The sequence below is a fragment of the Erpetoichthys calabaricus genome, chromosome 4 (assembly GCF_900747795.2).
Source record: "Erpetoichthys calabaricus chromosome 4, fErpCal1.3, whole genome shotgun sequence".
NCBI lineage: Eukaryota > Metazoa > Chordata > Cladistia > Polypteriformes > Polypteridae > Erpetoichthys > Erpetoichthys calabaricus.
Genome location: NC_041397.2, coordinates 205,305,810 through 205,317,916, shown reverse-complemented (window position 1 = coordinate 205,317,916; position 12,107 = coordinate 205,305,810). Strand labels below are relative to the sequence as shown.

Genomic DNA, 12,107 nt, shown 5'->3' with positions numbered 1-12,107 from the left:
GAACTGAATCCAGTCCTTGATATGTGAAATATGGTGTGAATGCAACTAAAAACCCCTCTTGACTCATACTATCAAAAATGTATTCTGGTTAAGACATTAAAATCTACTCAAAATCTACATGTGCGCTTGGCTGGTGTAGAGGTAAGAACTGCTGCTTTATAATCAAAAGGGTTCGAGCCCAGGCTCTCTGCTTTTTGAGTAGTGAGCTGCTATTATTATTACTACTACATAATAAAAACATACGTTTGATTTGAGTCTGTAATACCTGGTGTAAGTTTTTGCTGTCTGTAAATGATATTGCTGAAGGGATATAAGCAGACACACAAACTCTGGTGAATCATGTCTTCTTGGTATCTTGTTGCCGCTTGAATTCTTTGTTATTCAGTTTTATTCTTGAATAAAAATCACACCTGTTTTCATTATACCTTTTGCAAAAGTGTTTATTTTATATTCCAGTAACCACTTAAATGACATCAAATCTGTCCCTGACTCTCTTGTGCATGCACACACACATCCATGCATGAAAATGTCATTATTTGAAAGCGCTATGTCATTTGAACATGAGTTATCATTTGAACATGTTTTTTTTTCCGATCGTTCCCTATCTCCCCGTTATGGTGCATTGTATATACACTGTTAGCATGGTAGTGCCAGATCTAAACACTAGCATGGAGCATTATTTGTGTACTAAAGTGAGTTTAGCTGCATGTGGAAGTCCCACTTTAGTACGCGAGCAATTCGCCACGCTAGTGTTTAGATCTGGCAATGCCATGCTGACAGTGTATGCACCCAAAAAAGAAGTCTATTAGCCAGTGAAAGCACTGTGAAGTGGCTGTCTTTTGCTACAGTTCTGCCTTTGTCCAGTCTGATAGTGGTCACGGGCATCATATCTTTGATTGCCGGTACAAAAAATAGTTCTGAGCAGGCATCAACCACAGTTCCAACTGTGGTCATCACTGCTCTTGTGAAAGGAATGGAGATAAATGCCATCAACTCAGAGAGGGAGAGGCAAGTTCGTTGTACCACATGAACGTGACTGAGAGAATAAAACTGAATGGAAAAAAAAACCCACTAAGTTTTACAAGTAGCAAAAATTTACACCGGGTGTTACAGACCCGAGTTAAATACATGTTCTTATTATGTAATAGTAATAATAATAGCAGCTCACTACTCAAAATGGGAAGAATCCGGACTTGACGCTGCAATCTTATGATTACAAAGGAGCAGTTCTTACCTCTGTACCAGACAAGCACACATGTAGCTTTTGTATTGATTGATGTTTGTCCTTGGGTTTTTACTCATTGACAACAACATTTAAATTGAACGATTTCTTTTTCTTTGGTTATATTCTTGAATAAAAGCACGCTTGTTTTTGTTCTACCTTTTGTGGAAGTGTTCAATATTTGGACTTCAGTCTTCACACATTATATACTTCATGTCAGCATTTTGTCATTATTACTATAGCATGAAAAAAGTTTCTGTATTAGTTATGTGTTCAACATTTCTTTTCTCACATTTCCTGTCATCCTACATTTACTCAGATCGTTGTAGACACGGAACACACAAGAAATGCATGTATTCCAAATAACGATATATTATGTACCCTATATGATTCCAAACAACTCACAACTGTGGACGATCACTTAGACCAGGGGTGGGCAAATTCATTCCTGGAGGGCCGCAGTGGCTGCGGGTTTTTGTTCCAACCCAGTTGCTTAATTAGAAAACAATCCTTGCCAATAATTACATTTCATGGCTTGTTAGTGCTTTAACTCTGCTATGTCAAGTCATTCTCATATCCTAGATTTTTTTTCCATTCTAAGGATATCATCCAAATACTATGAAGTGTAAAACGGATGGGTAATTCTCAATCCTTCACTTTTTTCTCTTCTCTTACCTTCCAAGTATTTAATTAAACCAAATAGTGCACAATAAATACACAGGTGTAAAGGGTAACAAGCAAAATGGATAACTGCTGGTTTCTTTTGTCATTTGCATCTTATTGCTAATAAGGAGCAATTAAAAACCAAGAATGCAGTGTAGGGTGGCTGTGCTGATCTGAAGCCACAATCAAGGGTACCATCTTTTGAAATGTGAGACGTGAATCCAGGCAGGCAGTCCCTCAACTTTAACAGCGTGTGGTGTTGACAGCAGAACTTGGAACGGTCCTCTCCACTGAGGGTGATGCCAATGTTTCCTTCGAGTATCTCTAACCAGGATCCAGGTGCCCAAAGGAATTGGGGAGTCTCTAGACGGGGAACTGGTCCTCCAGGCCTGATTAACCTGCTCATGGACTTCTTTCAGGGAAGCTCGGAGACCTGTAAGACTAGAGAGAAGATCATTGTCCACGATATGCAGTGTAACATTACCTATGACCATGCCGACTGGCATGGGCCGTCCGGTCAGAATTTCGAATGGCGACAGCCCTAATTGTCGGTGTGTCCTCCCTCTTAATCCTATTAAGGCCAGAGGTAGAGCATCAGGCCAAGTTAAATTTGTTTGCTCACAGATTTTAGCCAATTTAGATTTCAAGGTACTATTGCATCGCTCTACTATACCCCCACTTTGCGGATGGTACTTGCAATAGTGATGTACGTTAATTTGGAGCCAAGTAGTCAATTCATTGATTACAGAATTTACAAAATGACTGCCATTATCAGTCTGCAATTTCTGTGGTATTCCCCGTCTTGGACTGATTTCCTTTATCAAAGCTTTTGCCACAGTTTTGGCGTCTGCATGTTTGGAAGGGAAACTTCCACCCATTGGGAGAACACATCAACAATTACTAAACAGTATCGTTACCCCTTTGATGGTGTTAATTCAATGAAGTCCATTTGAAGGTGTTCGAATGGACCCATTGGGTTAGGTGTAACGGCGGGACTTACCTGAATACCCTTTCCTACATTAAATTTCTGACATACTGCACAACGTTTGCAGAATTGCTCTGCGTATCTAGAGAAGCCTACTGCTTCCCAATGATTCCCAACCTCTTGAACCATTGCATCCTTTCCAGCGTGATCCAGGCCATGTGTAATTTTTGCCATACCTGGAAAAGAAGCTTTTGGGAGGAAAGGTTTGTTATTTTGCTTATGGGTCCAGACTCCATCAGAGAGGGATCCTTCTTTGGACCATTTTCTCTTTTCTCTGTCCGTGGCTGCATTCTGTAAAGAGATAATTTGACTGGGTCTTTGTCATCTTTCTGTTGAAATACAGTAATCCCTCACTTATCGCGGGAGATAGGTTCCAAGGCCAACCGCGATAACTGAATTTCCGCAAAGTAGGGACACCATATTTATTTCATTATTTAACATGTATTTGGACGTTTTTAAACCCTCCCTGTATTGTTTACAACCCACCCTTTACTCTATTAATAACAGGGACAACTGCTAAGCAATATGAAATCGGTAGATAAGTTTACACATACTGTATAGCGAAGTACACGTAGCAGCTTGTAGGCGGTCATGACGTCGTCGACCTTGTTGCAAAGATTCCTAAAGCAGATTCCATCCAGACTACTGCCTTATCACGTCCACTTGCAACTCGTTTTGCGCCCTGGTTAAAGGACAATGCGGCCGTAGATCTTATATGTTTTTCCTCCTTTTTAAATAAAAAGAATCGTGGACTTATTGATGCTGTAATGGTGTCTGCAGCGGTTTAGCTGTTCCCTTCCTTCAACATATCCAAAACTTTTACCTTTTCTGCAATCATTTGCATCTTCTGTTGGCGCTTGGACACGGCCCCTGAAGCAGGAGCAGGAGCACGTTAATGCTGAATGAGTGAGATGAGACTTCCTGGTTAATGCAGCACTCCGTCGCTGAGCCAATCAGCAGCACACAGGAACTTAACTGCGTGCTCTGATTGGGTAGCATCTCAGCCATCCGCCAATAGCATCTCTTGTATGAAATCAACTGGGCAAACCAACTGAGGAAGCAAGTACCAGAAGTAAAAAGACCCATTGTCCGCAGAAACCCGCGAAGCAGCAAAAAATCCGCATTATATATTTAGATATGCTTACATATAAAATCCGTGAAGTCGTGAATCCGCGAAAAGTGAACCGCGAAGTAACGAGGGATTACTGTAAAGAGATTGGTGTGTTATTATAAGCAGCCTGTTTAGCAAAGTGATCAGCTAATTTGTTTCCTTTGCTGACAGGGTCCTGTTTCCCAGTATGGGCTTGGCATTTAACTATTGCCAGTTTTGAGGGTTTGGTTATTGCTTCTAAGAGGGATTCTATTAGCTTTTGATGTTGGACGGGCTTTCCAGTACTGGTCTGAAATCCCCGTAATTTCCATAATGCTCCATGATCATGGCAGACTCCAAAAGCATATCTGGAATCCGTATAGATTGTTACGATTTTTCCCTCTGACAACTGACAAGCTCGGGTGAGAGCTGTCTGCGTGCTTAAACTTGAAGAAATTCGGTTTGCTTCCAGCAGGTGGTCACCTTTGACCACTGCATAGTTGGTTGAAGATGTTCCATTTTCCAATCGTAGGTTTTATAACCTTAGTTATTTCGTCATGACAGTTGTGGGGCTCCCCTTCCTCTTCAGTTGGAAGGTGAGTAGCTGGATTTAAGGTGGAGCACCTTTCTATGGTACCGTTTGACAACATACAGAGTACATTTTGATAGTGTATTGCCCTAGCAGTAGTGAGATGTGAGGTTTTAGCCTGTACTAAAATGGAGTGTACGGCATGAGGCACTTTCACCACTAGGGGGCTCATGAGCACTATATCTGTTCTGGCTAGCACGGCCTTTGCTGTGGCTGCTACAGGTCTGAGACAAGGTAGAACACCTGCAGCCACTGGATCCAATTTTTTCGAAAAATAGGCTATTAGCCTTTGTTTATCTCCATGGAGTTATTAGAACTGCATTTATTCATAGAACTGCATTCATTAATCCCCCCTTTTCGTCCACGAACAGAGTGAATGGACGAGAAATAGTCAGGGAGAGTAGTGCACATTTTAAATCACATAGAGCCTTGTCAGCCTGCTATTCCACTGCATGCAGCCAGATGGCAGTGTTAACAAGATTTTGTAAATGCTGTGCTCTTCCTGAAAAACTTACAATCAAATAACTTCTCAGGCTGCAAGCTGGTACTACTTTTAAATTAGGAATTCATCTTACTGTGGTGCTATACGCGCTAGTTTCCAGATCATGAAAAAGTCTGTGGCGGAACTGGGTCAGCGACAAACAAGGAAACACTGATTTCCGTGGCGACCCAAGTTCCAGCGACAAACAAAGACAATCCATTTCGGGAAACACACAGCACAACTCCACAAGAAGAAAACATTAATTGTCCTGTTTTTATATAATAGGTGGGCGAGTCATATGTTGACTTAGTAATTGACTCTTTCATTGGCTTTTCTTAATTGTTCTAGAGGTGTGCTGTGTTTATTGTTTCAAGAAAATGTGAGGAAATGTCCAGTTTTTTGTAAAGAGGTTTTCTAAGTGGAGTTAGGTCTCATTATGTATTAATGGCAATTATTTACTAGAAAAAGTACATTTTTTTAACAGAACATTTATAAATGAAATAATTTTATTGATCACTTACTAAGGTTCATATCAGATTCTCAGGATTGTTAAAGGTTTACAAACCTTAGGTTGTTCTGACTCATTATTTATCACCATTTCTTTAATGCTACTCACTTACTAATTAACCTTAATTTTCACATAAGAATAACATGTTAATGGCATTCATTTCAAACTACTGTACAAGTTGTCAGAAACCTAATTACATAAGATGTTTGAAGAACTTGAGAAGAGCAAAACTTATTGGTGAGCTAACAGATAAGTTGTCCCAATTCCTCGTTCAGATTCCAGCCTACAGATTATGGCCCATAGTTTGCAATAAATCAGTGAAACAGAAATGATCATATCAAACTTGAATAGGTGCTGTATTTGGAATGATCTCCTTCAGAGTTAAGTCATTTAGTTTGGAATCTGAAGTGATTCATCCTTCTAGCTAACTAAATTCTTATTTTGTAATGAATGTTAACAATTTTCCTTTGAAAACTGCCTAATTTGAATCATTATTTAATAGACCAAGGAAAACTACTTTCATTCACACACAAGAATAAGTCTGATGTTTCCATCAATTTTATGTGAACTTTGAAAACAATTCTATGCTTTCCTATATCTGTTGTCAGAAAAAGCAGACACAAGAGTCATAAAAAGGTTTGGAGTGGCCACCTGTATAATATTCCCTGGCTGCAAATGGGTAAATTGCTAGCACTAATATACTCTGAACAGAGTCCAAAACAGAACTGATTAGTCAAATATGGAGGCTTTAAAGGCCAGAAAAGGAAGTGAAATAATCAAGGGCGGAAGCGGAAGGGTCCTCTTCCATAGGTTCGGACCCGGACATGGCGTCATCAAAAGGGCTGGAACAGGAAGTCTCTTCGGTCATGGGTTCTTCACCAGAAGTGACATCATCCAAGGGCCTGGCACCGGAAGTGACATCATTAGGGATAGGCAGAGTTTTCCGTGTATGGTCTGCAGGAAAGTGAGAAAAAAGGTCAGTGCACTCCGCTACCCCCTGGTCTGGCGTGGAGTACTCTCATTTAGACCCTTTAGCTGCCTCCCATGCACACGTGTGTGACACTGTGCACTCTGATTGTTGCCACAGTCCATTAAGATGAGGTTTTACTGATCAAACTACCAGAATATATAGCATTTTACATTAATATGTTTGGACTATCAATCAACAACAGGTTTATTCTGCATTTGACATTTCCTAGTCAATATTATTGAAAAACAAATAGCAACAATTTGGTTCAAGTATTGCAAAATAACTGGTAGCAAATATTTGCTTTACTCACTAGATATTGTTTACTATTTACTATGCTACTACCATAATAAGTCTTATACTTAATGATACTTAATTATACTTATAATGAATAAGTTTTGGATTTTAATTTACTTGTTTTCTTACAGCCATCATGCCAAGGCGGAGCCAGGGTTATGTCAGGTAATTATCTTCAAATTTGTTTTCACTTTTTGTTAAATATTTTTGAATGTTTCCTTTGAGCAAAACAACATCCAGGATTGTTTTTAATTGCATTTCTACTGGTCATGTAGTACATAGATGCCTGCCAAATTACTCCTGTCATTGTGTGCATGCAGTGTATGATACTAAATGACTTAATGGTCTGCTTGTATATTACAATGCTGATTCTTGATTTATGTTCACTTTTAGTTATACTTGTCAACCATGATTATAATTATGCACACTACTACTTGCAGTAACATTTGTAATATTTTGCAGAATTAAAAATTGAAACTAAAATAAGTATAAAAGACTGCAACTGTTTAATAATCCACAATAGTATTACCTACTGTTTGTCTTCCAGCACAAATTACTTTAAATATAAAATTATTAAAGTTATTATTACAATGAAAACAACTTTATGAATACAATATAGCAGTGTAAAGTCACATGGAGATATCCCACTCAGACCCATTGAAACTAAGACATCTACAGGGTCTTGAGTCTGATATTCTGTCTCTTTCTTGTGAACTGTGTCTATTACAGTATATCACCTTAAGGAGGCACATGTAATCATTTTCTCGGAGTGTTTAACCTCTGAGTGTTGGGGAACAGCATTTACTGCACTGCAGTGGCCTTTGGGAGTATGGTGCTTCTTACTCTAACATGGAGAGCAATTCTAGCAGCTTTGGAAGGGACCTTAACTGTTTCTTGTTTTTAATCGCAGATTCATTTTTTAGGTTACTACACCACAGCTCAGGAACACTAGCACATACAGATGTACATTGTCAAGTAAATTGAGTGCTTATGATGATCTTGGTATCCGGTCACCATCAATATTAAATACAATGATTGCTCTTTGATGCCCTGATCCAGGTCTAGGAGGAGATCCCCCAAGACACCTTCCACTGTCTCCTCAGAAACATTCCCAGATGTTTTCAGGAGTGCATACAGACACGTGGGGGCCATACACACTATTGAGTCACATTATGAGTTGCTGTGATGAAATTCATGCAAGTTGGATCAGCCTGTGATTTCAGTTTTGATTTTCGGTGTGATGTTGAATCTAGCACTCGATGGGTTGGTGATTTTGGTTTCCATTGACCATTGTTATATAATTTTATCCATCCATCCATTATCCAACCTGCTTATTCTCAACAAATTACATAGTATTACTCAGTAAAGATTTTCGTCCTGAATATTTTGTTAATCAGCTTATATATTTGGTACAATAGAATGGGGTTTTTGTGCTAAAGTTCATACATCTTCTCCTGCCTTCTGCTGCTGTTACTCCTTAAAGGTTTTGTGTGTTTTTATTAATTTGCATGGTTTTTTTTTTTTTTTTTTTTTTTTTTTGTTGCTTTTTTCTTACATTATACATTTGTATTAGTCTAAGTGCATATATACATTTTCATACCTACTTGTTCCAGAGCTGGGGGTAATACCTTTCCTGGCATCCCTGGGCAGAGGACAAACACACATAGATCTAAGCCAACCACATAGTCAGCATAAACAACACATTTAGTTGAGAACTGGCATGCTATGTAAGAGCGGAGTGGAACAGTGCCATTTGATAAAAGTGCGGGAGGCTATGGAGGGAGAGGTTCCCCCATGTGAAACTGTGAGCGGCTGCATGCTGCAGTGTGGTTCACTGCAATACAAATAAATCAGATCAATAAATATTCTCAATGAGCAGGTATCTCACATGAAACCTTGAGCAGGTACTCCAAAGAAGTTGAAGCTGGAAAAGCACTGCTCAGAAAATTTACATAGGGAGAACTTTTGCAGTAGACAGCATCTGGAAATTGTAACTGAATTAGTGATTCTTATTTCCTTGTTATTGAGCTTGGGTCTTTCAAGAATTATATTAGCATTCAGGTTTATATAATTTGGTCAGAAAAAAAATAATCCCCTTATATGCCAAAAGTATAGATTCTTCACTTCACCAAGATTGAAAGAATGTTGATAAATTCTCAGATATTTATGCAATCAAAAATACAATTCTATTTGGGAGTGCACTAAAGATGATCCTAATTGATTTAATATATATTGTACCTGTCATGAATAGGGAAAACAAATATATATATTTAATGCAAAGTTGATTCACTCGCTCATCAACAAAAACACTATTTTTCATTTAGTTAAAAAGCTGACATTTGGCAGGATGGTACATCTAGGGCACTAGGTATTTTCTAAGAAGGGACATTTCGATATATCAGTATTTAGGGGTAAAAACCTCTCCTACAGTAGAAAAACTGCTACCCAAAAATCTCCAAAATGCCTTCACAGATTTGATTGAAATTTGGTGATATTACAGAAGAAGAAAGTTAGCCGACTCTAGTTTTTTATTTGTTGATGTGTATTAATATTATGCAAACTTACATGTGCTGTGCTTTATACAAATGAATGATGCAAGAGAAGCGATTGACGGGCCATGCAAATAGCACCATGCACCAGTAGACTGGATGGATGACTAAAGATGGGAAAAAAAACACACAATCATGTTCTGAAATGGAAACGGAAAGCTTGGTAAAGCTCAAAGAAGATGCACCACTTAGTGGTTATCAAGCACTATTTTTTGCTGTTGGCTGACAACACTCATAGATGTGAACGGGCTCTTACCTTGGTTCTCTGTTCTACTCCATCCAGTTAAAATCAACTGGAACTACTACGAAATTGCCCCAAATGTATCCCTCCACACAGTAGTGAGCATAGTGATTAAGGTAAAACAATTATCAAGAATCACTGTTTTTTATATATATATTTCTTATATATTGTAAGAAGATGCTGTATAGCACCCGACCTGACACAGATTGACACGGAGGCATGGGTAAAATAAAATAAACTATTTATTTTTCTTCAGCTGGAGGGCACGTCTTCCATGTAATCCCTCCAGCCACAACGCAGTCCCAAGCACAGTACAGTACACCAAACCAAGCACTTTCTCTTCCTCCACCACTCCTCCCTGGCAATCTCGTCCTCTGCCTCCTGATTCTGGCCGCTGAGTGGTGGTCGCTGGCTCCCTTTTATTGGGTACCTGGAAGTGCCCCAGCTGCTTGATTAGCAACATCCGGCTGCACTTCCGGGTAAGGCAAAACCAGTGCCCAAAAGGGGCCAGCAGTTCCTGCTGCAGCACCCCCTGGCAGCACCTGCGGAACCCCACAGAACTGCACAGAACTCCAACTCCCATGGAGCCCTGCGGGAAACTAAAGCACCATCGTCAGCCAGGGAGGCTGCCACCAAGCGTCCCGGGGGAGGTACTGAGACGCCCATGGTTGCTCCTCCAGAACATATGTAGTATGTCTGTGTATGTGTAAAAATTACATCATGCTTCAAGAAATTAGATAAAATTAATCCTTATATATGTGGAATAAAAACATGGCCCTACTTGAAAAAAAACTGATCATGAAAATACCCAAGACAAATGGACAATTTATTAAACTCTCCCAAACCAAACTATACTGTTGCATTTGGGCTTTTGTTCACTCTATCACATCATGGTCCTAATTGAATATTACTCAAGCTAATTTCTAGCCCTTTCTGGAACATTCTACCATTACTTGGTGTAAATATAAACAGATTGTAATTAAAGCAGAAATACAGGATTTAGGATGTACAAGAAGGGTGCGATGATGAACATTCAGACAGTTAAGGCAGTACCTTGCTTCTTGTTTTTCTGTGTGATATAATATCCAGTCAAACAGAAAAAATACCTAATCTCTTAGAAGTGTCTGGCACAGAGAAACAGCAATATTTCTTTAATGGCTCAGTGTCCCTCCATTGTCCTTCCAAACTATCTAGAATGTAACCTGGAGCAGACCAATCCTACAAATGATTAAATCAAATGCCATCTTCCCATAACCTTATCTTTTGGTTCTTTTCCTAGATCACATCTATTTTTACTCTCCTGTTGCCAGTTTTTGATTTCATAACAATCTCTCCCACATATATCCCTGTTTCAGGGTGTTATTGATTGAATCTCCTTACTTATTTCTCATACTAGCATACTGTTCTTTGCGAAATTATTAGAATTTATTATTATCTAGTTTTCCACAAATGTATAAATTCAGTTTCATCTTATGCTTTATACTGTATTAGACATACTGTATTTTACTTTAAAGTGGGGAAAAATAAAAGTTATTGAATTAGTGCAGTAAACAGACTTTTAAAGATATTGCTTAGTACTTTCAGCCACCACCGCAAGATAGTACAATTTATTAAAATCTACTTGAAAAGATAGTGACTGTTACAATTTCTATGTACCGTACTATTTTGCTTTCTTAAAAACAAAATAAAAAGATAAACTCTCTCTCCCAGTGGCCTTGTGTTCAACATAGGGAAATGAGAAAATGATAGAAAGTTCATTTTTGCTTTATTTTTAGTTTTAATGCAAAGTACAGTTAAGTCTTTAATGTAATTTCATTACTGTGTAATGATGTTATGTCTATTCTAACTTTGATATGTTTTACTTGTTGGATTAAACCAATATACAGCAAGTAAACATTAGTGATTAAGAAAGTCTGGAAGGGTAGTGGCTAGCACCATTGCTACATGGATCCAGTGTTCTGGGTTTGAATCCTACACAAGGTAATTATTCATAAGGAGTTTGCATCAACAAGCACATGTGGGCCATGGTAATTTCACGGCTGCATATTGATCCGAGTATATGTGTGTGTGTGCCCTGTAATGGATTGGCTCCATGTCATGGATTGTGTTCTGCCTTGTGCCCAGGCTGCCAGGATATGCTCCATTCTCCTGCAACCATGAATATGATTCAGTGAGTTTTAGAATGTCAGGATATGATATTTTAATGGCAAACAAAATAGATAGCTTTTGCAATTTCAATTTGGTTAAGTCAGATAGATTTAAAAAATTACTTCAGCACCAACATATAGGGAATGGGTGTTGGGGGGGGGGGGGGGGTGTATATGACTGAGTGAGTGACAGGGAGAGAAAGATTGTGCCCTTTTATGGATTAGCATCCCATATAGAGTTGGTGGTTGCTACCTTGCACCAAAGCTGCCAGGCTAGGATTTGCTTCCTCATGATCATTTAATAGATAAAAAAACTGGTACAATGATCATGTGCATAAAGTACTGTATCTTAAAGTGGTTTTATATGG

The 12,107-nt window shown here is 38.8% G+C and overlaps 1 protein-coding gene across 1 annotated transcript in view; it reads left to right on the top strand.

Moving 5' to 3' along the window:
• ttc3 (tetratricopeptide repeat domain 3) overlaps positions 1–12,107 on the top strand; it is a 199,310-nt gene that overhangs the window by 42,812 nt on the left and 144,391 nt on the right. Inside the window, exon 15 of the mRNA XM_028800224.2 lies at positions 6,934–6,967. Coding sequence (XP_028656057.1) covers positions 6,934–6,967 — 34 coding nt within the window. The remainder of the gene's footprint in view (positions 1–6,933; positions 6,968–12,107) is intronic.